Source organism: Moschus berezovskii, chromosome 8 (genome assembly GCF_049115385.1).
Source record: "Moschus berezovskii isolate FMDL1 chromosome 8, NW_MosBer_1.0, whole genome shotgun sequence".
Lineage (NCBI taxonomy): Eukaryota > Metazoa > Chordata > Mammalia > Artiodactyla > Moschidae > Moschus > Moschus berezovskii.
In genome coordinates, this window is record NC_142467.1 from 105,782,618 (window position 1) to 105,808,284 (window position 25,667).

Genomic DNA, 25,667 nt, shown 5'->3' on the forward strand with positions numbered 1-25,667 from the left:
CATACCTCTCTCCCAGATGCCTTGTTCACATTTTGTTCCTCATGGAAATTTGGGCATTTATTTTGATTGTCAGGCACATTGTGCTTTCTTCCTTGTGTGTTGTTTCTGAGATGACAGCCTCCTCTTCTCACCCTAGCCCACCCAGGACTGGTTCTCACACCCATTTCCCAGAAGATGGCAGCTGATGTCCGGGGAGAGAGGCTGTTGGCTTAAGTCCTCCAGGAAGGCAATGGAGGGGTCAGCATTCCAAGCAAACCCATGGTCACCAAGGTATCCATTCCTCCAATCTGTGGTTTGTCAACACTGAGAGGTGGGTGAGGCAGGGCTGAGGTCACCAAAGCACCTTCAATAAGGTCAGATCCTGAGAAAGTCTTTTCCTGCTCATGTTTGTTTGTTTTTTTTAAATTTTCCCCAGGCTTTATTGAACTACAATCGACATATAACATTGTGTGAGTTTAGGGTGTATTATGTCCATATGATGCACTTATTTATTACAGGATGGCTACCCCAGGCAGCATCAGCTAACACGCATCACATAATTACCATTTCATTTTTGTGCTGAGGACACTTAACTCTCTCAGGAACTTTCAGGTGTGTAACACAACATTGCACAGTATTGCGAACTGTGATCCTCATGCTGCTCATTCGATCCTTGGACTGGCTCATAACTGGATGCTCGTACCCCTTGGCTAACATCTCCGCATTTCCCCTCCTTCCAGTCCCTGGTGACCACCATCCTACTCTCCATTCTGAGCTGGGCTTCTTTTGTTTGCTTGTGTGCTCTTGGTCTTTTTTGCCACACGTGGGCTTCTCCGTCGGGCAGCACAGGCTCCGGGGCAGGCAGGTTCAGTCGCTGTGAGGCGTGGGCTGTTTCCCAGCAACATGTGGGTGCTTAGTTCCCTAACCAGGGACTGAACCTGCATCTCCTGCCTTGGAAGGTGGGCTGTTAACCACTGGACCCCCAGGGAAGTCCCTGAGTTGGGCTCTTTTCGGATCTCACGTGTAAGTGAGGCCTTGTTTCACTCAGTGCAATGCCCTCAAGCTCCATCCGTGTTGGTTCAAATGGTGTAGCTGATTATTTCAAACAGCACACCTCGGTTGCTTTCTTTTTTTTTTGACCTTGACCAGCATAAGGGATGTTACTCAATCAGGGATCGAACTTGCACAACTTGCTTTGGAAGCGTGGAGTCCTAACCACCAGGCCATGAGAGAAATCCCTTAGTCAGTTTCAGGTGGGTAGGTCCTTAACTGCCCCTCCGGAGACTTGCTAATCTCCCTTCTTCTCAAGGAGAGAAGGCCTCAGGTTCCGCACCTCCTGCAGGCAAGGAGATTCAACTAGAGTTGATTTAAAGTTGGTGTCCCAGTTTCTCAGCACTGCTGACATTTGGGGACAGATAGTTCTCCATGGGGAGAAGGCAATGGCAGCCCACTCCAGTACTCTTGCCTGGAAAATTCCATGGACGGAGGAGCCTGGTAGGCTGCAGTCCATGGGGTTGCTAGGAGTCGGACATGACTGAGCGACTTCACTTTCACTTTTCACTTTCATGCATTGGAGAAGGAAATGGCAACCCACTCCGGTGTTCTTGCCTGGAGAATCCCAAGGACGGGGGAGCCTGGTGGGCTGCCGTCTATGGGATCACACAGAGTCGGACACGACTGAAGTGACTTAGCAGCAGCAGTAGCAGTTCTCCATGGTGGCATTGTCCTGAGCCTTGTGAGGTGTTGGGCAGCATCCTTAGGCCCTACCTTCTAGATGCCAAGAACTTCTCCCCAAGGCGTGACAACCAAAAATGTCTCCAGACATTGCAAGTGTCGCCTGGGGGGGCGCAAAACGGCCCGCAGTTGAGACCTGCCGGCTTAAATAGTGCACCTGGTGCCTGTGCTTCATTGGAAGGCACAGTGGGCACAGGATGATGGGTTTCCACCGAGCTTGTCCTTCTTGCCTGCCCTGCCAGGCTTGGCACCGCTCCCAGGACCGCACAGCCTCCCGCTGCACACCTGGGACAGGGCTCAATTTTCATGGAGCCCCAGGGGACCCAGGTGTTCGGGAGGCTGGTTGGTCCCTGGGCTCCAAAGCCAGGAAACCACAGTTACTGTGGCTACCGGTGAGCTCCCAGGGCGAGGAGCTATTGGTTGAGGGGGAAAAGGCTCGGGTGCCTGGCGGAGTCAGCATCCAGGGGATGTCGGCTGGGAGGCCACTGTCCAGCATCTCCCCCCATTAGCTTGTGCAGCCCAAGTGGAGCTGTGAAGAGCCACTGGTTCATCTCCCAGGGGCCCTGGAGGTGACAGAGGCTGCAGGTGGTCAAGAAACCTGAGAGGGTGAGACAGGTACCCCCTGCAGATGGCCCTGCCCGGCTGGCCTCCTGGGAAGGCCATCTGGCCACTGGTGTGAGGTGTCTGAGGCCCCGGCCCTTTCCTGGGGAAAGATTGTCCAGGTGGGTGGGCAGCATGAACAGCAGCCCCCTGAGCCCAGGCACCCGCCGGCGGCTTCTCCAGGGTCAGGCAGGCCCCCTCCCAGCGCCTGCATCCAGAAACGTGGCCATCTTCATCAGCTCTACAGTCTCAGGTAAGGGACAGAGTCGGACTGGGAGCTTGGGGTGGTGCCAGGGCCAGTGGGCATGGCTCACAGTGTCCTCTAGGAGACCGGGATGTGAACACAGCCCGGCCAGTGACCCACACACATAGGGACTTGTGAGGGAGAGCCTCCCTGACCATTTGCTTCCTCCTCCATGAGCCAGCCTCAGAGCCTGACTTGAGAGAGTTGCTGTGAGTGGCAAATGATACTGCAAATAATATTAATGATAAATGTTCTAAGCTAGGCTTTAAAAGCGCCCAAGTCTTCCCACAGCTACAAAGCTCTGTATGACAGGATCTGGTTCACTCCCCAGCTTTATCTGGTGTAACTCTCACCTCACCCACGCATTGTAGTCACACTAGGCTCCAATAAGTCCAGTAACCTACGAAGTCCCAAGCCCCATAAGCTGTAGTTATTCAACGGATCTGTTTATCTAATGCATGACTCCTCCAACCTGGCTGTAAGCTCCATGAAGGCAAAGAGTCCACAGTGTGTGCTGGCAAATGTTTAATAACCTGTTGTCCGAAAATTAAAACAAAAACCCCTGATTTATACTGTCTGCCAATTTCCGTGGTGTTAATTCTCCCACCATGGTCAATTTCAAGTTGCCCTGGGTGACCTCATAAACACGGAGTCAGATATGTTGGGTAGCTCACCATCCTCGAATATTTCCCTAATGCAAAATCAATAGCAGTAAACAAACTCAAGAGCAGAATCCATGGTCAAGGGTAGTAAAATAATTCAGAAGTGATGAGGTCTGAGTATTTGCAATCTCTGCTTTTACTATAATGTGTTTCATCCTAAGTTCAGATAGTTTAATTTTTCATGTTGTTGTTATTTAGTTAAGTCATGTCTGACTCTTTTGTGACCCCATGGACTGTAGCCCGTCAGGCTCTTCTGTCCATGGGATTTTCCAGGCAAGAATACTGGAGTGGGTTGCCATTTCCTTCTCCAGGGTATCTTCCTGACCCAGGGATGGAACTCGAATCTCCTGCATTAGCACACGGGTTCTTTACCACTGAGTCAACTGAAAAGCTAATTTTTCACAATGGCTATTTTAACAAAATTCCTGATGAATTAGCAATCAGCTCTCCCAGGACAGCAGGGGCCAGCTCCAGCATACTGCATTGTCTACATATGTATTGTTTGCCATTGTGTCCTTGATGCTTTTTTTTTTTTTTTTTGGCATTTTTGTCTTGCGGGATCTTGGGGCTTCCCAGGCGATGCTGGTGGTAAAGAATCTGCCTGCCACTGCAGGAGACATAAGAGATTCAGATTAGATCCTTGGGTTGGGAAGATCCCTTCGAGGAGGAAATGGCAACCCACATCAGTATTCTTGCCTGGAGAATCCCATAGACAGAGGAACCTGGCTAGATATAGTCCACGGGGTCGAAAAGAGCAGGACATGACTGAAGCGACTTAGCACGCATGCAAACAGGATCTCAGTTCCCTGACCAGGGATAGAACCTGTGCTTAACCACTGGACCACCAGGGATCCTTTTTAGTGTTTGGACATAAAGTAACTTCACAGTGGACATTTTATGGGCAAATATAAATAACCTGTGGAATTCACAGGACAGGTACAGGAAGGGAGTAGGGGACAGATCCAAGATTGGCATTCAGGTCAGTGCCTATGCTAGGACCCAGGCAGCTTCTTTGTACTAGCGGCTTTGGGAGTCCTTTCATGGACACTGAAGTGACCTTCCCCTGGCGAGGTGCAGAAAACAAATAATTCTTGAATTCTTACATTACAGTAGGTGCAGCCTCATTGGTTCCATCAACATTTATTGAGTACCTATGTTGAATGCCGAGAAATTAGCAATGACCTAGACAGAGCAGAGGTTTTTGACTTTGGGGAGCTTGTAGCCCTGCAGAATAGAGGCATCACTCCCTTTTTACAGAGGGGGAAACCAAGGATGGCATGATGCTTGGCACAAGGCCATACAATGAAGGCAAGTGGTAGAAAATAATCTTAGAATCCAGATTTACCCTAGGCAGGGCTGCCAGATTTATCAAAAATTAGAAACCAAACCACCACCATAACCAACAAACCCAGGACACCCAGCTCAATTTGTGTTTGAAATAAACAAGCAGTGATCTTTTCCTGTAAGATAGTGTGCAGAGGGGCTTCTCTGGTGGCTCAGCAGTAAAGAATCTTCATGCAACAAAGACTGCGTGCAATGGAGGAGACGTGGATTCGATCCCTGGGTCAGGAAAGTCCCCTGGAGAGTGGAATAATGACCCACTCCAGTATTCTTGCCTGGGAAATCCCATGGGCAGAAGAGCCTGGCAGTCCATGGGGTCACAAAGAGTCAGACACGACTGAACAGGGCTTATCAGAAATGCAAATTCCGGAGTTCAGGGAGCGGGCTGTACTTCTGCGATCAGGTTTCTCCTTACTTATCTGAAATGCAAATCAATTGGGTGTCCTGTATTTTAGCTGACAACCCTAACCAAAGGTGAGCAACCATACTGGTTAGCTGGGTCTGAGGGGTTTCCTGGAATGTGGGATTTTTAGCACTAACACTAGGAAAGTCCCAGGCATAGTTGGTTTTTCTGGCATGCCTCCTATTTTTTGTCACTTTTGATTCATCATGAAGGGTCCTAGCCTTCGTAAGAGTTGTTATTGTTCAGTCACCAAGTCGTGTCCGACTCTTCGCAACCCCATGGACTGCAGCATGCCAGGCCTCCCTGTCCCTCACCATCTCCTGGAGTTTGCCCAAGTTCATGTGTACTGAGTCAGTGATGGATCCATCCAACCATCTCATCCTCGGTCGCCCTTTTGTCCTTCTTGATCTTTCCCAGCATCAGGGTCTTTTCCAGAGTCAGCTCTTCACCTCGGGAGGTCAAAGTATTGGAGCTTCAGCTTCAGCATCAGTCCTTCCAGTGTGTATTCAAGTGTTGATTCCCTTTAGGATTGACTGGTTTGATCTCCTTGCAGTCCAAGGGACTCTCAAAAGTCTTCTCCAGGACAATTCAAGAGCATCAGTTCTTCGGTGCTCAGCCTTCTTTATGGTCCAACTCTCACATCTGTACATGATTACTGGAAGGAATATAGACTGGACTATACAGTCCTTTGTTGGCAAAGTGGCGTCTTTGCTTTTTAATACACTGTCTAGGTTTGTTGGCGCCAGTGGTAAAGAACCCACTTGCCAATGCGGGATATGTAAGAGATGCAGGTTCCATCCCTGGGTTGGGAAGATGCCCTGAAGAAGGGAATGGCAACCCACCCCAGGATTCTTGCCTGGAGAATCACCGTGGACAGAGGAGCCTGGCAGGTAGGCTACACAGTCCATAGGGCCACACAGTCAAGCACAACTAACACGACTGAGCACACACCAGGTTTGTCCTAGCTTTCCTCTGTGAGAGTCCGTGAGGCTAAGAGCAGAGCTGTGAGGCAGGGAGAGTTCTTCATTCGTCCAGCTCCTAGCCTCCATGCCGTTCCTTGCAGATATGGACGCGGAGAGGGAAGCCCTGCAGAGCACCGCCTACCCTGAAGTGCAGACCTTCTGCCAGAAGCACGGCCTGACGTTCGAGGTAACTGCCTGCCCGCCCCTCACTGTCTCAGCAACCCGGGCGGTCATACGGGCTCCTTGCTCAGACGGGCTCCACACCAGAATTACGGATGAAAGTCCTCTGAAAAAGGCAGGTGGAGAGGTCGTGGCCACGGGCACTGCAGTCAGCCCAGGTGGTGCGGCAACGTACTAGGCGTGGATGCCTTGCAACTCTGCTCCTTGGGCATGTCACTTTTTTTTTTTTTTAAATAAGATTTACTTTCTTTTTCTTTTTGGCTGTGCTGGGTCTTTGCTGCTGTATGTGGGCTTTCTCTAGTTGCAGAGAGCAGGGGCTACTCTTCGTTGCTTCCAATGTGGGGGACCCAGGCTCGATCCCTGGTCAGGGAATTAGACCCCACATACTGCAACTAAGAGCTCACATGCCACCCCTAGACCTAGCATAGCCAAATAAGTGAATAAATAAGAATAAATATTTTAAAAGTGACGGTGGGGGCTGTTGGTGTGATGGGTGATGCAGGCTTCTCATCGCGGTGGCTTCTCTTGCTGTGGAGCAACGGCTCTAGGACACGTGGGCTTCGGTAGTTGTGGTTCCCAGGCTCTAGAGCACTGGCTCAGGAGTTCTGGTACAAGGGGTGAGTTGCTCTGTGGCATGTGGGATCTTCCTGGATCAGGGGTCAAACCTGTATCTCCTGCATTGGCAGGCTGAGTCTTTACCACTGAGCCACCAGGGAAGCCTTGCATGTCACTTTCATTGTTGTTTTGTCCTGTCCTCCAGCCCTCGCTATACTGGAACAGCTTTAGGGGGTGTCTAAGAGGGCTGTGGGATATTTGGGTGGGTATGCATGCAAGATGCGCAGCAGCGGGGCAGTCACCATGGGCCCCAGATAGAAGGCACCAGTCCCAGGGTGGGGATGTAGAGGCCTGCATGTTTCTAAGCGGAAACTGATAAACCATCTTTGGAGTCTCAGCCTCAGTTGATGCGATCTCCTTGCCATTTACAACAGTCATCCAGGGAGTCTAGCCACTGGACCACCAGGAAAGTCCCTCTGCATTACCAAGAAAGAGGCAACGCTGTGGTGGGAATTTGCCTCTGCCCTCACTGATCACGAGACATGATTCAATGGTAGAGACACTATAAAGGAAGACATAGGTGCTGATGAAACGCCCCGTGTGCGTCCCTTTAATGTGACTGAGGCAATGAACACCCTTAAGACGCAGGCTGGGAGACAGTGGCCTGGAGAGATGGAGTTTCTTGTGTGGGCCCAATGGCTAATCCTTTTTCCTTTTCCCTTTCCTCCTCCAGCCACATCCGGTACTGTAGTCCTTTTACCCCATGCTGTGGTTTATTAGGAATTTTGTGTCCTCTCTGGACAAAAGAATTGAGGGAGACATGGCCTGTTCTGAGTCCCACCCACTGTCTCCTCATCCCAGCTTTCTGCCCGGTCGGCTTCACTGCTTGAATTAAGCCATTCTACTCAGCCCCACCTCCGGCCAGTAGGCCAAAAAGGACCGAAAGCGTGCAGTTGCCCAGGAGACTTTGCCACATCTGATTCTGGCCAAGCAAAAACCATCCTTTGCAAGGAAAGCTCTGAGAACAAGTGTGGACATGTCCTTGTTGAAAAAGGAACAGTTTGAAAATGCCCGAGTTCTTTAACAATGTTTTAGAATATTTTTAAGTAAACGTTTGAGTTTGGAATTTAGATTTGCAGGAAAATTGCCTATAGGATAGAGTTTCCATACGCCCCCACCCACCCACTTTTCCCCTGTTAGAACATCTTCTATTACCAGAGCGTGTTTGTTATGACTAAGAAATGGACATTGGTGCATTGCCTTTAAGCAACCGCCAGACTTTCTGCCTATCGCCATTTGTGTCTCCTTTCTGGCTGGAGAACTCTGCTACATTTAGAAGGCCAAGGACCTCTGTTACATTTAGTTGTCCCAGCTCCCCAGTCTCCTGTGGCTGGGATGGCTCCTTGGTCTTCTCCAAGCACAGTTGTAGGGAAGATTGCCTGGGAGTCCTGTGGCATGCCTCCAGTTTGGGTCTGTCTGATATTTTTCTCATGATTACACTGGGATTATGGATGTCATTCAAGTTCTTTTAATCCAGACAGCCCTCTTTGAGGAAAGGTTGTCAAATTACTGAAAGAGGGCCTTCTCCGGTGGTCCAGTGGCTAAGACTCTGAGCTCCCAAGGCAGGGGGCCAGGGTTGGATATCTGGTCCAGGAACTAAGATCGGGCATGCTGCATAGGGCAGCCAAAAATAAAAAATGACCGAAAGAAACATTATGCCTTTATTAAAAGGAATTTAAAAACATCACCCATCCTGCCGCCTTCCTGACGAACCCATGCTTGTCATTTCCAGGTGGTTGACCTGAGGTGGGGTATTCGGAACACTGAGGCCACTAACCACATGACCACAGAACTCTGCTTGGAGGAGCTTGACCGGTGTCGGAAAACATCAATAGGGCCAGCTTTTGTTGTGAGTCTCTTGCGAGGGACAGATTAACTCTTACTTCTCATTCTAGCACCAGGATATGGCCCTGTTTCTAGACCAAACCCATCAATGGAGGGAAGTGGGTGGTATGTCTGCTCTCACGCTCAATCTTCATAGCCTGCCCATGGCAGACATTGCTAATTGATCACAGCACCCATTTTTCTGGAGAGCTAGCCAGAATCCAGACAGTAGCAGTCAAGTGGAAGCAGCAGGTGAGTGGCAGAGCAGAGTGCTGAAGCCCAAAGGGATCTTAGAATTTGCTCCAAGCTTTCCCACATCATCAGCTTTGTTTGGGGAACTTTGAGATCCTAAAAAACCATAGACAAGGTGAAAATCTACAGGGTATGCAAACTTTTTTTCTCCCATGTGCCCTGTGTTATTGGGAGCAATCTCTGTGTCCCTTTTTTGAGCCTGCCTCAGGTTCTAACTTCTTCTGACCCTGCTGCTGCTGCTTCTGACCCTAGGCAAGACCAACCAAGGTCTTCTCTCCTCCCCAACTAAACTCTCTCTGATACCAGAACAATCTCCAGCTCACAATTAATGGTTGAAGTTATAATCACCAAATGATATTGCAAAATTTTGATTTATTATATCACCAAGTTTCAAATATACCAAGAACTAGAGAATTTTGGCTCATAAATCCTAGAGCAGGGGTCAGCAAACCACTGCCCATGGGGCAAATCCGGCCTTCTACTTGTTTTTGTAAGTTCAGTTCAGTTCAGTTCAGTCGCTCAGTCATGTCTGACTTTTTGCGACCCCATGAATCACAGCACGCCAGGCCTCCCTGTCCATCACCAACTCCTGGAGTTCACTCAAACTCATGTCCATCGAGTCGGTGATGCCATCCAGCCATCTCATTCTCTGCCGTCCCCGTCTCCTCCCACCCCCAATCCCTCCCAGCATCAGAGTCTTTTCCAGTGAGTCAACTTGTCGCATGAGGTGGCCGAAGTATTGGAGTTTCAGTTTCAGCACCAGTCCTTCCAATGAACACCCAGGGTTGAACTCCTTTAGAATGGACTGGTTGGCTCTCCTTGCAGTCTAAGGGACTCTCAAGAGTCCTCTCCAGCACCACAGCTCAAAAGCATCAATTCTTCGGCGATCAGCTACAAACCTTTATTGGTACACAGCCACACTCTTTCATTTATATACCACCCTGGGCTACTTCCAGTTTCAAAGGCAGAGCTGAGTAGTTGCCACAGAGACCATCTATCCATCAACCCTGAAAATATTGGTTATTTGGCCCTTGATGGAAAGTTTGCCTAAACCTGTCCTAGAAAGTAAAGAGAAAAAGTCAAGAAAGTATCTTTGCCCAATACATCATAATCGAAAACAAGCTTTGAGCAGCTCCCCCAAGAAACTTCTCCTGGAGATAAGAATATAACAAGTAAAAGAAGGTGGTCCCCATTATAAAAGCTGTTTTCTAGGGAAATAGAGACAAATACATGAAGCCCATTTGGCCTTAAAATAGCCCTACCCAGTGTGCGTGCATGCGTGCTAAGTCACTCAGTCGTGTCCGACTCTTTGCAACCCTATGGACTGTAGCCCACCAGGCTCCTCTGTCCATGGGACTCTCCAGGCAAGAATACTGGAGTGGGTTGCTGTGCCCGCCCTCTCCAGGGGATCTTCCCGACCTAGGGATCGAACCCATGTCTTTTACATCTCCTGCCTTGGCAGGCAGATTCTTTACCACTAATGCCACCTGAGAAGCCCACTGCCCAGTGTAGTGGCCACAAACCACAAGTGGTGATTTAAATTAATTAATATCAGGTAGAATTAAAACTTCAGTTCCTCAGTTGCACCAGTCGCGTTCCAGTGGCTCAGTGGCCACATGTGTCAAGTGGCCACCATGTTGGACAGCATGGATATGAACACTTCCAGGGTTGCTGAAAGTTCTAGTGCTGCTTTAGAGATTACGTCTCCTTAAAAAAAACAACTAAGATCTGGGCGGCAGATGTGGAAAGCTTTACTATGTATTAAGTTTTATCTGTACAGTTACCACTGGGTTTTCAATCTTTCCTCCTATACTTTTATTTGTAGGTTGACATCAGTTTTTATTTCTTTCCTGTTTTGTTGAGCAGTAACTGACATCCAGCACTGTATGCGTTTAAAGAATACAGCATAATGACTTGAATTACACGCATTGTGAAATGATTGTTAAATGATATTAGTTGACACCCAGCTGCTCGTACAGATATGAAAAAGGGAAGTGGTTTCCCCAGTGATGAGGATGTCTAGGGTTTACTTTCTTAGCGACTTTCAAATACACCCTCCGGCAGTGTTAACTGCAGTCACAATGTTGTATGTTACATGCCCAGGACTTACTTATCTTACAGCTGCAAGTTTGAGTCACTTGATTTCATGCCTTCATTTTTTATTGAATTCTTTATTATTTTTATTTTATAGTTGATTTACAAGTTGTGTTGGTTTCAAGTGTACAGCTAAGTGATTCAGTTACATACATCCATCAGCGGCTCAGCAGGTAAAGAATTCATCTGCAATGCAGGAGACACAGGAGGCACAGTAGGCATAGGTTTGATCCCTGGGTGGGGAAGATTCCCTGGAGCCTCAAAGAAGTGGCAACTCATTCCAGTGTTCTTGCCTGAGAAATCCCACAGACAGAGGAGCTTGGCAGGTGTACTTCAAAGGGTCGAAAAGAGTTGGACACGACTGAAGCAACTGAGTACAAATGCATATATCTGTATAAGCTTTTTCAGATTCTTTTCCCTTGAAAGTTGTTGCAAAGTATTGAGTATGGCTCCCTATTTTAATTATCATTGCTTTAAGATACAGTCTAATATTTTAAAGGCTCTACCCTCTGAGCTGCTTCCTTTGTAACTCAGTGGTAAAGAATCTGCCTGCCAATGCAAGAGAGGTGGGTTTAATCCATAAATTTGGAAGATCCCCTGGAGAAGGAAATGGCAACCCACTCCAGTATGCTTGTCTGGGAAATCCCATGGACAGAGAAGCCTGGAGGGCTACAGTCCACGGGGTCACAAAGAATCAGATACAACTGAGCGATCAAGCAACAACAAAATCCTCTGACTTATGTGTGTGTCTCCTTTGCGAATTTTTTCCCCAGTCTTCTGCTTTTGCTGATGATTGAGACTGATGATTGATGGTTTTGTTGAGTTTCAAAGAAAAAAAAAAAAAGAAAAAGTTTTGTAAAGAAAAAAGGGAGATGGGGAGAAAAGGAACTCCAGGAGGACTTCCATTTTGCAACCGAAGTTGCAGGCAGTCAAAAGCGCAACGCAGCTTCCAGGTGGCATGGGGGATGGTGGACGGGAGGGAGGGTGATCTCGGAGCTTCCCCCAGGCCTGAAAGGCCCAGGGACCTTGCCAGTCCTTCCAGAAGGGTTCCCTGGGCCGCAAGCTGACCTTTAGCCACTTCCTGTGCTCCGCCTGAAACGGGTGTCTCGCCTCTAACTCTTGAGAGTCACAGCTTCAGTCTCCTTCACTGGTTTAGGGGGCTTTCAAAGAACTCAGAGGTGCAGTGGAGGCCCTTGGAGAGGCATCTCTCTGGTAAATAAGTCATTAGGCAGTGCGGCAGGGGACGGCTCCCCATGGCACTTCCTTCTAGAAGCTCCGGGTCTCTCGGGCCACCTGCAGCTCCAATATCTCCAGAGAGTTCCTCCTGGTGATGGCAACCTGAGCTTCTTTCAAGCTCCTCCCATCCCCGTTGCTCTGGTCCCACAGACTGGAGCATCTTGTATCTTCTGTCTCCTTCCTTAAAGCTCTGGTTTCTGGTCGGCTGGCTACATCTTTTCCAACTCCTCTTGCTTGTCCAAGGCTCTGCCTTCAAGAAAGGCAGTTGGAGAATGGGATCCTCTTCAACACCTTGTTGTTACCAAACCAAACTTGGATCCACATGCCCATGCAGAGCAAAACCAATCTACCAACACCGAGTTGTCACGAAGGAAAGCACAGCATTGACTGCAGGTGCCGAGCAAGGAGTCCAGGGCAGCTAGTGCTCAGACCCCTGAACTCCCAGATGACTTTCGGGAAAGCATTTTTAAAGGCCAGGTGAGGGAGTGGAGTTGCAGGTTATGGGATCAACTCGCACAATTCTCTGATTGGTTGATGGTGAGGTAACAGGGTGGTATCACAGGGGTTAACGTTACCAGTCCTTCGGTGCCATAGGTCTGGGGGCTATGTGTTCATGATCATCAGGAAGTGAATTTCTTCTGTTTGGTGAGGGTTTTTGGGCTTCTCTGGTGGCTTACACAGTTAAGAATCCACTTGCAATGCAGGAGACTTGGGTTTAGTCCCTGAGTTGGGAAGATCCCCTGGAGAAGGGAATGGCCACCCATTCCAGTATTCTTGCCTGGAGATCCCATGGACAGAGGAGCCTGGTGGGCTACAGTCCATAGGGTTGCAAAGAGTTGGACACAGCTGAGCGACTCACACTTTCTTGTTTTGCAAGACGACTCAGGAAATGTGCATCAGACACTGTGTTCTATGCATTTCAGGGAGGAGCTAAAGCTGAGGATGGGGGGAGGGGTCCGTTCCCTGGGGTCTGGCTCTGTTACACCATCATCACAGAGTCCAGTGATCCAGGTTTCCCAGGCGCACAGCCCCTGGAATATTCTTGTATGTCCCAGTTAAGAATGGAGGGTTGATTGCTTCCATTTTGTGTAACGAAGAAGCTCAAGACTTTGGGTCCACTGTCCTAGGCCTTTTCCAGCCCAATTCTCTTGAATTCCAGTTTGCCCCTTCTTCAGGCATGCTGAGGTGGAAAGAAGGCCTCCTATATTCTTGCAGTAAGACCAGAATCTTAGGGCCTCCGCAAAATCGTCCCAGGGGACGGCCTTATCTCCCTTTACTGCCTCTTCCTTGCTGGTCCTGCAGACCCTGTCTTTCCCGCACAGTATATCCCAGGGTCTTTGGAGGCACTGTTCCCCTGCAGGCTCTCTGCCAGGGGCGTTCCTTCTCGTGTCTTATTCTGTAGCTTGATCCTCACTCCCTCAGGGGAATTTCTCTGACTCCACGGCCCTCGTGTGACCTAATTTGCTTTTTCCTCCTAGGACGATGACAGCTGAGACACTGACACTGGTGTAATTCTCAGACTGAAGCCTGTTCCTCCTGTTAAGTCTCCGAGGTCCAGGAAGGCAGGGCCCAACACTGTCTTGGTCACTGCCGTCTGCTGAGCAGCTGTCATGGGTTTGGCTCAGTATATATATTCGGGGAAGATACTCTGCACGGGGATCTCACCATCTCCCTTTCCAGATTAGCTCTTTTTAAATTTTTAATTAGTTTAGTTTTGGTTGCTCTGGGTCTTTGTTGCTGCACGCGGGCTTTCTCTAGTTGCAGCGAGCAGGGGCTACTATCTGAGAAGCTACTCACCGGCTTCTCATTGCAGTGGCTTCTCTTATTGCAGAGCAGGGTCTCTAGGGCACAAGGGCTTCAGTAGTTGCAGTGCGCAGGCTTAGTTGCCCGGAGGCATGTGGAATCTTCTCAAACTGGGGATCGAACCCATGTCTCCTGCATTGCCAAGCAGATTTTTTACCACTGAACCACCAGGGAAGCCTGGAAGGACTTATTACTTGCAACAAGTTAGGAAAACACCAGAAACTTTTTCCAAAGCAGTGTCTCCCTGAACAGCAAAACTGAGAAAATTTTAAGCCAAGGGGGCATACATATGCATGAAGTGATTTGAGCAGAGGTGAATTCAGCCTAGAATTGGGACAAAGGTCCACAGTGTCCAAGCTTTGGTTGACTGAAGTCAGGAGGGTCTACACCATCATCCTATATTCTACCTGGGTAGGAGTCTTAGTTCCTGCAGAACTCAAAGATATATTATATGTATATCATTTGAAGATTAACTAGGAGTCTGTCTTATCACTGTGTTGCAAGAAGGGGAACACTTTACAGGACCCGAGAGCAGGCTCCTGTCCAACACGCAGAAATGAATTGTCTGACATGTTGAGAAAGCGAGAGACTTCATTGGGGAAGTATGCGGGCAGAGAGCAGTAATATAAGGGAAACCAGGAGAACTGCTCCGCCACATGGCTCCTAGTCCCCAGTATTATGGTAATTGGCTTGGTTGCTGGGTGGTCTCTGGCCAATTACTCTGACTCTGTGTCTTTCCTGATGGTGCACACATCACATCAGCGAAGGTGGACACCAGCGAGAAGGATCCCGATAGGATATCTGAACTAGAGTCTCTTTCTGGGTTGTTTAGTTGCTAAGTCATGTCTGACGTTTTTGTAACCCCATGGACTGTAGTCCTCCAGGCTTGTGTGTCCATGGGATTCTCCAGGCGAGAATACTGGAGTGGGTAGCCTTTCCCTTCTCCAGGGGATCTTCTGCAACCAGGGATGGAACCGCATCTCTTGTATTGCAGGCAGGTTCTTTACCGCTGAACCACCTTTTGACATTTCCCTCCTCAAGGGATTCTGCATCCCTTACCAGGAGCCCCTGTTTAAGATAACTCATGCAGGTGGTCACTATTGGGCCTGGCTAGGGTGGATGGCTTTAGTCAGTGGTTCCCCCTAACAACTGGACTATTGGACTGTTTCTTGACTGCTGTTCCTTTATTCCTGCATCGTCTCACTTCCCTAAGATAATTAATTACTTAGATGTGTTCAAGGGCAAGCATTGAGGCCAGGCTTCAATCGCAAAATGGCTTAGGCCAAAATCATTTCTCTTATGTCAAGAAAGCCATTATTGGTTCCATTTCTCTGGGGACCCCTAACCAATCTGCTTACATTAATCTAATTCTCCCTGTGGAGCAACCACCAGGCTCATTTTAAGGGCTCGGCATGCCTCACCCGGGGTCACTGAGCTAAGTGCCTAAGCCAAGACTTGAATCCAATACCAACCCTCTCCACCTCTTTCTCCTCCAGGCCCTCGTGGGTGACCAGTACGGCCCCTGCCCCGTCCCCACACGGATCGAGGAGAAGGAGTGGGAGGCGCTGAAAGCTCAGCTGACCGCCAGGCCCCGCGACCTGGAGCTGGTGGCACGATGCTTCTGGAGGGACGAGAACGCGGTGCCTCCCACCTACCTACTGCAGGCCCCGGGCACTGGGGAGGCCTCTGGGCCTGAGGAGCCCACCCTGATCTCTGCACTGCGCTCCGGAGCCCAGGAGGCCCACAGGCTGGGGCTCATCAGCCAGGAGCAGTGGCTCCGCTACTACCGGTCAGGTGAGGCTGCAAGACTCCCCTCGGGGTCCCTGGGAAATGCCCAGGGGTTTAAAATACACATCACACTTTATCTAAACACCACTGCCTGCATTTCTATAAATGCCAAACCAAGCTAGCTCCCGGAGGCCCAGTTCTGAGAAAGGTTATTTTTCTGATCCAGGTGAGAGTAGTCACATCCTGATTAATTTCAGCCTCTTAGGGTTCTTCTCTTCGGGCTCCCCTCCTTCTCTCAGGCAGGCTCCTGGCTTTGGGGGACTTGTCCTAGGATGACCACCATTCCCCATACACCTGGGACCAAGACCTTCCCAGGATTCAGGATTTTTAGGGCCAAACCCAGGACAGTTCTGGGAAAGCTGGAAGAGTGGGTCACCCTGGGCTAGCTGAGAGCCGGCTTCTACTGAGGAAATTGTCCTTCGTCAATGTACCTGCCTCTGAAAACTGAAGCACAGGGAGGAGTCTCTTTTGCCCAAGGAGGGGAGTACAGTTTCCCCTCTGTGCTGAGCCCATCACCTGGCTCCCTGCTGCTCCCTTACCTCTCACCTTGAGCCTCGTGCTTGGCCCCTTCCATCCTCCACACTGGGCCAGCAGAAAGGTGTTTCTGAAAAGGCAGGGAGATAAAGGCATTGCCCCATTGCTTGCTGACTCAGGAAAGAAATAGGTTCTTTCAGTAAGAAACAGGTTCTTACTATTTATGGATTAGTAACGTCGGTTTACGCTTTATTAGTATGACAATTTACAGCTCCCACCTTATTTTTTATGCAATTTTATTTATTGTTTTGGCTGTGCTGAGTCTTCTTCCTTGCTGCGCAGGCTTTCTCTAGTTGCAGAGAGTGGGGGCTACTCTTCAGTCGCGGCGCACCAGCTTCTCATTGCGGTGGCTTCTCTTGTTGCAAAGCAGAGGCTCTGGGGTGCGAGAGCTTCAGTAATTGCAGTGAGGGCTCAGTAGTTGCATTTCCCGGGCTCCAGAGTACAGATTCAGTACGTGTGGCGTACCAGCTCTGTGGCATCTGGGATCTGCCCGGATCAGGGATCGAACCCCTATCGCCTACAGTGGCAGACAGATTCCTTACTACCCAGTCACCAGGGAAGCCCTCACATTATTAAATATATGAATTTATATTATCCAAACTATTAACTATATGAATTCATGTTATCCATACTATTAAATATATGAATTTATGTTATAAAATATTAACTATATGGATTTATATTACCCACACTATAAAATATATAAATTCACTTGATCAACATATACTGATTTATTTAAAGGTATTGAATGTAGTAATTTATACTAATAGTATTTTATTAAAATATATTGACTGCTATTTATTGTATATATAGTAATTCTAGTAAGGACATATCCATTTTTAAAAATTTCATTTGAGGATGATTTTAGATTAACAAAAAAGTTACAATGTTATAAAGCTACAAAGTTAGTGTATATTTCTCTTATTCATATAGGAGGAACATTTTGTATGACCCAGGTACGTTTGCCAGAACTCAGAAATGAACGTCAGTGTTCATTGTGTGTACATGACTAGTAACTAGACTCCAGACTTCATCTGGATTTCAACAGTTCTCCCATCAGTGTCTTTCTGTGCTGGGACCCCACACTGCATTTCATCATTTGTCTCCTTAGGCTGCTCTGGTCTGTAACAGGTTTTCATGACTGATTTGCAGAGTGCTGGCCAGGTCTTTTATAGACTGTCCCTCAGTATGGGCTTGGCTGGTGCTTTCTCATGGTTTGACTGGGATTATAGGTGTGGGGGAGGAAGACTGCAGGGCTGACATTCCCTCCCCACCCATCATATCAGGAGTACCTGAGGCCCGGTTGACAGCACAGGTGATGCTAACCTTGACTCTATGGTTAAGACTAGTGACGGCAGAGCAGCTTTGAGTGCAGCTTCTGTGTGCGTGGTAACGCTAGGTTCTCTGCTTATTGGGCACTTACTGTGTCACTAGAGCTCGCTCTGTGACACAAAGCCAAGTGTGCCCGTTGTTCTCAGAGAGATATCTGGCACTGAGGTCATGCTCAGCATCTGGGGTCTGTACTTTCGGATGGGCCCGGATTAGCATCTCAGCCCTGTCCCTTTCCAGCCGCATAGACCTCTGGCAGGCTTGGCGCCTCTATTTCTTCATCTATAAAATGGAACTAGTCAGAAGTAGTACCTAGGGGCGTCGTTATGGAGATCTGAAACGTCCTGTCTCGGCCGTGATCTTATTCAACAATAAGATCACTAAGCAATCGTGTCAAACCTCACCCGTTAGTGAGTCCCATCTGAAAGAACAAATAGAAATTCCTAGACATCAGCAGAAAGCATAAATGGGTGAGGAGGTCAGGGGCACATCATAGATGGTATCTTTAGACCATATTATTTTTCAGGCACCTTGCTAAACTTTCTTTAAAATTTTTTTTTTTTTATCTTGAAATAGTGTTTCACAGGAAATTGAAAAAAAAAAGAAGAGGGTTTCATGTGTCCTTTACACAGATTTCCCCAAAGGTAACATCTTGCATAACTAGGGCGCAATATTACAACCAGGAAGTGGACATTGTTAGAAAACAGAGAGAGTCACAGAAACGGTTTCTGCTTATGTGCATATGAGCCTTCTCTTTCTCTGCGGTTTTATCACGTGTATAGCTTCAAGCAGCCCCCATGGCTGATACACAAGGACTGTTCCCTGTCCACAAGGGTCCCTCCCACTGCCATTTGGAGCTACACTTACCCCTCCCCACAAACCCCAGCTTTGGCAGGCCCTAACCCAACTCCATCTCAATTTATTTTATTTCGACCAGGTCACAGAAGATAAAATCGCAGACCGTAACCTTTTGTTCCTTCAGCATAATATGCTCAGCTTTTCACAAGCATTATTTCATAGAAAATCCTCATAGCAGCCCTTTCAATTTTGGGATTAGTACTCATGTTAAAGGGAGGAAACAGAGGCTCAGAGACGTGCAGTGATTTTTCCCAAGGTCACACAGCCTGTGGCTGGCAGACAGATAGTCTTGAATTGGTTCATGCCAAAATGTGTCCAAGAAGCATCCCACTTAAGGACTGTGAGTTGCCTTCGTCTCTGATCTCCATTCATGAGGCTAAAGGGGTTGTGGGGTCAGACCAAGGAGGACTTTTGAGTGGCTGTTGTCTTTGGCTCTGAGACTGAGTCCAGTCTCCAAGGGCCTGACTCACTCAGCTGCAGAGATCTGGGAGCCTCTGATGAGCCCAGGGCAGCTTCAAAAATAACTCAAACCTGACTGCTATTTCAAAACAAAGGCCTCCAAGGAGAAGTCAGTGTGGGCTCTTGGCTCTAGAGGATACAGGTCCTCAAGGCTGCTGCTGCATGCTCTGAGACAGGGGTCAACAAACAATGGCCCAAGGGCCAAACCCAGCCCACTGCTTGTTTTTATAAATAAAGTTTTATTGGAACACACTTAAACACATTAGTTTGTAAGTTGTCTATGGCTGCTTTCACATAGCATGAAACTAACCTTTTTGAAATGAACAATTCCTACATACAAGTGTTTGAGCTTTTGTTTTCAGTTCTTTTGGGGCCATACCTAAGAGCTATATAAACTCCATATTTAACTATTTTGAGTTTGATGGCATTGTTTTATGATGAGACTGCTTCACACACACAATGCTTCACAACAATCTGTGTGTTGCCTACACCAAGGTATCTTTGATTTTGCTGTTGTTGTTGTTCAGTTGCTGAGTCATGTCTGACTATCTGCAGCCCCATGGGCTGCAGCATGTCAGGCTCCTCTGTCCTTCACTATCTCACAGAGTTTGCTCAGATTCATGTCCCTGGAGTTGGTGATGCTATCTAACCATCTCATCCTGTGCTGCTCCATTTTTGTCTTCAGTTTTCCCAGTATCAGAGTCTTTTCCAATGAGTCAGCTCTCACGAGTAGTGGCTGAATCAATGCCACTCTTGGGGTGGCCTCTGAACCCCAGCCTCAGCATCACCTGGGAGCTTGTTGGAAATTCAAACCATGGGCCCTACCCCGACATGCAGAATCAGAACTTCTGGAGGCAGGGTCCAGCCATGTAGGTTTCTGGGAGCCCCCAGGTGACTCTGGCAAACTGTGGCCTCAAGCCAAACCTGGCCCACAGCTTGTTCTTAAGAATAAGGTTTTATTGGAACACACTGGAGCCTATTCCTTTGCATGTTGTCTATAGTTATGCTAAGTGACTCTGGCCCACGCTAAGCCTGACTTCCAGTGTTCTCATTCCTGGAATGCGTCTCCCAAGTGTCCCCATTTGAGCCAGCTGATGACATAATGGTGACCACACTCTCTTCTACTTTTGCAGTCATCGAGTGGGAAATAGAACGGGCCCTGCTGAGCTCAACGTTTGGGGATCACGGGGCAACAGTCTTCCTGAGAGAGATCCAAGACCTCAATAAACACATCTTGGAAGACTGTGCCCTCAAAATGGTGGACCGTCTTGCAGATGGTTGCCTGGACACGGATGCCCAGAACCTTCTCAGCAACCTCAAGGGGCGCATTGCTGACCTGCAGCCTGGAGTTCTCAAGGCCCACCGCCTAGCGTGGAGCCGAGACCTGGTGAACCCCAAAAACAAGGCTCATGCCCGATACCTGAAGGAGCTGGGGGAGCAGTTTGTGGCCAGGGCTAACCATCAGGTTCTTGAGTGCCTCCGGGAGCTGGAGGTGGGCAGGCAGGAGTTGGCGTGGCTCTACCAGGAGATCCGCCACCACCTGGGACTCAGTGCTGAGGTCAACCGGACCTTCTGTGGACGCCAGGAGCTCCTGACCCAGCTGGGGCAGCGACTGCGACAGAGTGATGGCCACCCCCACCCACCCCTGGTGCTTTTTGGACCCCCAGGCATCGGAAAGACGGCTCTGATGTGCAAGCTGACTGAGCAAATGTCGGGGCTGCTTGGCCGCAAGACAGTGACCATTCTGCGGCTTCTGGGGACGTCACAGATGAGTGCTGAGGCCCAAGGCCTGCTCCAGAGCATCTGCTTCCAGGTGTGCCTGGCCTACGGGCTGCCCCTGCCCCCTGCCCAGGTCCTCGAGGCCCACACCAGAGTGGTCCAGTTTTTCCACATCCTCCTCCACACCATCTCCTGCCGAAACTTTGAGTCCCTCGTGATCCTGCTGGATTCGGTGGATGAGGTGGACTCTGTCCACTGTGCTAGGAGGATCCCCTGGCTGCCGCCCAGATGTCCTCCGAGGGTCCACCTCATCGTCTCGGTCTGCTCTGGACAGCGGGGGGTTTTAGACACCATGCAACAGGTGCTCACGGACCGAGCGGCTTACTGGGAGGTGAAACCCCTCTCCAGAAACCAAGGGCAAGAGATGATCCAGCTCCTGCTGGCCGCCTCGAGGAGGACACTGAGTCAGGTGCAGAGGGACATGCTCTGGGCCAGCCTCCCAGAGTGTGGACACCCAGGGCGGCTGAAGCTGGCTTTTGAGGAGGCCCGGAAGTGGGCCTCCTTCACTGTGCCAGTCCCACTGGCCTCCACTGCTAAGGAGGCGATGCAACAGCTGTGTGTCCGCCTGGAGCAGACACACGGGCGGCTCCTGGTGGCCCGCGTGCTGGGCTACATTGTGTCTTCCCGGTGAGTCTCTGCTGTGTTCACTCTGTTTTGAACTGAGATAGTACGCGTGCACTCTTCTCCAAGGGCTGCCATAACAAATCACAACCTGGGTGCCTTAGAACAATGGAAGTCTATTCTCTCATGGTTCTGAGGGCCAGAGTCTGAAATCGAGGTGTCAGCAGAGCCACACTCCTTCTGGAGGCTCTGAAGGAGAATCTGTGCTAGGCATTTTCCTTGGTTTCTGGTGTTGCTGGCCATGCTCAACGTCCCTTGGCTTGTGGGAGCATCACTCCAATCTCCATCCACCTCTGTCATCTTGTGGTCTCCTCCCTGTGTGTCTCTCTGTTTGAATTCACTTCTTTCCTTGGAAGGACATCGCTTATTGGATTAGGGCCCACTTCTGTCCAGTATTGTTACTGACCGGGGTTCTTGGCCTTCTCAAACAATAGAAATTGATCAGAGGCCAGACAAGAAATTCAGGCAAGGCTTTACCGGTACTTCTGCTGCTAGCACAGGCTTCCCAGGTGGCGCTGGTGGTAAAGAACTTACCTGCCAATGCAGTAGATGCAAGAGACATGGGTTCGATCCCTGGGTCAGGAAGATCCCCTAGAGGAGGGCATGACAATCCACTCCAGTATTCTTGGACAGAGGAGCCTGGTGGGTTATAGTCCATGGGGTTGCAAAGAGTCGGACATGACTGAAGCGATTTAGCATGCATGCATTGCTGCAGTAGGGCGGAGGGAGAACAAATAACAAGTTCCTTTGCTTGCTTGCTCCCAGTGAACTGGTTCCTTATTCAGGTGAAGGTAGGGGTCGGGCTGGAGGGGTAGCTTAGGTGGTTTATCCACCCCATTGGTGGTGTGGTAGGCAGGGGGAGTGTGAAACACCCTGCTTTTGCTCCCAGCTCTCCAGAAGTGGCAGTTGGGTTTTTGGTCTTTTTCTGTCTTATCCATAATTTCCCCAATGGTGCATGCATGACACTATTTTCAGTTCTTTATAGTTTGTTTGTATTCTGTTGTTCAAGGAGACGTTTGTCCAGGTGCAAGCACCGCAGCAAAGGGCCCCAGGTCCCAGGTCCCAGCCTGTCTCAGTGGGACCTCATCTTGACCACTTCCCCAAAGACTGGTTTCAAATATGGTCCTATTCATAGGGTCCCCATGGGCATGAATTTTGAGGAACACTTTTCAACCCAGTATCATTCATATCATAAAGGTCACTCTTTTGAAGTGTCCGGTTTGGCAGCATTCAGTACGTTCACAGTGTTGTGTTACCACTAACCATGAGGAATGGTTCCTCATCCTACAAGGGAGACCCTGTCCCCATCAGCAGTCACTCCTCATCCTTCTCTCCCAGGCCCTGACGGCCATTCATCTGCTTTCCGTCTCCACTCATGTGTCTAGGTTATCTCTCTTTCCTTCTGTCTGTCTATGCATCGGTCTGTGTAGCGTCACCAGTTCAAAGGACATGGACTTGGGTGAGCTTCGGGAGATGGTTAGGGACAGGGAGGCCTGGCACGCTGCAGTCCACGGGCCTGCAAAGAGTTGCAAAGAGTTAGATGACTTAGTGACTGAACAGCTACAACAACACGTATCTATCTATCATCTGTCAGGGCTTCCCAGGCGGCGCTAGTGGTAAAGGACCCTCCTGGCGATGCAGCAGATGTAAAAGACGTGGGTTCAATCCCTGGGTTGGGAAGATCCCCTGGAGACGGGCATGGCAGCCCACTCCAATATTCTTGGCTGGAGAATCCCATGGACAGAGGAGCCTGGTGGGCTACAGTCCGTGGGGTCACAAAGAGTCAGACATGCCTGAGGTGTCAACACAGCACAGCATATCATCTCTCATCTCTCTGTCTATCATGCTGCTGACACCTAGTGGTTGGAGGCTAGGAATTCTCCCAGCATCCTAGATGATCTGACCCTTAGCATCACAGTGGGAGGCTGAGAAACTCTGTGTTAGGCATGCATTGTGGCCTTTTCAAACACCCTCTGTACCGAGTGGGTAGCTGAGTGTCCATTGTATATGGCTGCTAAAAGAAATGATGAGAGTATACTTGCAAATAGACATCATTGGTCAAGGTCCCTCAGCCAGCATCAAATGCAGAGTGGTGTGACCTCACACACAGAGCTTGTCTGCGGTGCAGGAAAGGCAGGTCCCATGCTGGGGGGCAGGTGAGGTGCCTGTTTCGGGTCCATGTTGTCAAGGGGATGTCTTTGGGGATGGAGAAAGGCTCTTAACCTAGTGGTTCAGCTGTGACCTTAGGCACAGCCCCCAGTGCACAGCTCTAGCACTGTCCGGTAGAATACTGGCAATGAGGGCAACGCTCTGTATCTCATTGTCCACAGTGGTAACCACGAGCCACGTGTGGCAAATAAACACTTGAAAGGCAGCTTATTCATCCCAGAAACCGGATTTTAAATTTCATTAATTTTTAACTTTCAATGACTGTGTGTGGCTGGTGACGACTATCCTGGACATCATAGCTCTAGACTCAATGAGACACAACATCTTCAAGGGCAGGGATGGAATTGAATTCCTCTCCCCCTGGCCATCGAATACATAAGCCTCGGTTTCCCCATCTGACAAATGGAAGACGGTCCCCTCCTGCAAAATTCCAGTTCTTGAGGGCACCTTATCAGACGGACTCACATGCTCCATGAACCGTCTCTCCCCCGCCACTTACCTTGTCTTTCTCCTTGTGAGTTGGCTTCTCCTCTTCCTAGCAACTGTTGTTGCTGTTTCTTTTTTCCCCCGGTTATTTTCTATGAGGCTCTCTGCGCTAGAAGATAAGCTTCGTGGGCCCCTAGCTCTCCGTCCTCCAGGGGGCAGCACAGAGATGACACTCCATAAACAGGGTTTAAGCAAAAGTGCCCATGCTTTACTGATGTCAGTGGCCTTCCAGGATGCAGCCCTCTGCTTCTCTGAAAATGAATGGACTGGCCCGGTACCTACTCAGAGGGCCCCGTGCAGGGGTGTGATGCCAGAGAAGTGGGGAGCTGTGCTTCCCTTGGATATCCAGGTTGAAAGCCTCTTAGGATGTCCCATTTTTTTTGATCTGGTGGACAAGCCATTCATTGTGCCCAAAACCACAAAGAGAGAATCTAAGCCTGGTTTGTTTCGAGAGTATACTGAAGATTGAGAAAGAAGATTTTATTCTTTTTTTTTTTCCTTATGGCTGCACCTCGAGATATGTGGCTTCCTTCATAGCTCAGTTGGTAAAGAATCTGCCTGCAATACGGGAGACCTCAAATCAATTCCTGGGTCGGGAAGATCTGGTGGAGAAGGGATAGGCTACCCACTCCAGTACTCTTGGGCTTCCCTTGTGGTTCAGCTGGTAAAGAATCCGCCTGCGATGCGGGAGACCTGGGTTCGATCCCTGGGTCGGGAAGATCCCTTGGAGAAGGGGAAGGCTACCCACTCCAGTATTCTGGCCTGGAGAATCCCATGGACTGTATGTATAGTCCATGGGGTCGCAAAGAGTCAGACACGACTGAGTGATCTTCACTTTCATTTTCGGGGTATGTGACATCTTAATTCCCCGACCAGGGATCAAAGCTGTGCTCCCTGCATTGGAAGTAGAGTCTTAACTACTGGACCGCCAGGGAAATCCCAGAAGATTCTATTCTGAAAGAGGAAATGTTTGAGGAAACACTGGACCACCCCATGTAAACCCTTGTGTTGTGGCTCCCAGGAATATTGGTTTGGAAAGACCTGACAAGAAGAGAAAAGCAGATTAGGGAGATGGCCTGGCTACTCCAATGGAGAAACTGTGGAGACCACCAGTGACATAGCTGTGATTGTCAAAGATGAGGTGATCTCGCTGGAAGAGATCTCAGAGAATACTGATGTTAATACCTACCTCGTTGGACAACAGAAAATTCCAAGTGAGCAGGTATTCTTTATGTGAAAAGAATGTGGGAAGTGTTTCCAGCAAAATGAAGACTAATCAATATCAGGGAATTAAAAACACACACACACAAGGTGTTTGTATTCCTTATAAGTAGAAGCCAGCCTCCCTTTCTCATCTGCTTTGAAATGAACTCTGCTTGTTCTCCAACCCAGAGGAAATTTGTGGACAAGTCCCTTAGTTTTTCCAGGCAAATGCTTGCAGGTATTATGAAGTCCATTCCACTTGATGCTTATCGTGTTTAAAGCCACTTCCTTTTTCAGGCAAGAACACATGAGGGTGGTTTATGCATTATTTTCCTAAATTACTTCTCTTCCTGTGCTACTCGACTCATCTGAGATTGGGGGAGGAATGGTTCAGGGTTCTGTAGGTGTGAGAAGGAAGGAAAGATCAGGAAATGTCTTACTTGATGGGTACAGCTGGAACCAGGTATGAGTACCAGCTAATCGTGGGCACTGTCCAAACGCTGATCTCCATG

At 49.1% G+C, this 25,667-nt stretch overlaps 1 protein-coding gene across 1 annotated transcript in view; it reads left to right on the forward strand.

The window, feature by feature from the left end:
• Nucleotides 1-203: 203 nt before the first annotated feature.
• The window catches only part of NWD1 (NACHT and WD repeat domain containing 1), an 84,208-nt gene continuing 58,744 nt past the window's right edge, over nt 204-25,667 (forward strand). The window contains exons 1-5 of the mRNA XM_088839142.1: nt 204-270; nt 6,027-6,112; nt 8,453-8,569; nt 15,426-15,723; nt 20,031-21,303. Of these exons, the coding sequence (XP_088695268.1) occupies nt 6,029-6,112; nt 8,453-8,569; nt 15,426-15,723; nt 20,031-21,303 (1,772 nt within the window). The 5' untranslated portion in view covers nt 204-270; nt 6,027-6,028. The remainder of the gene's footprint in view (nt 271-6,026; nt 6,113-8,452; nt 8,570-15,425; nt 15,724-20,030; nt 21,304-25,667) is intronic.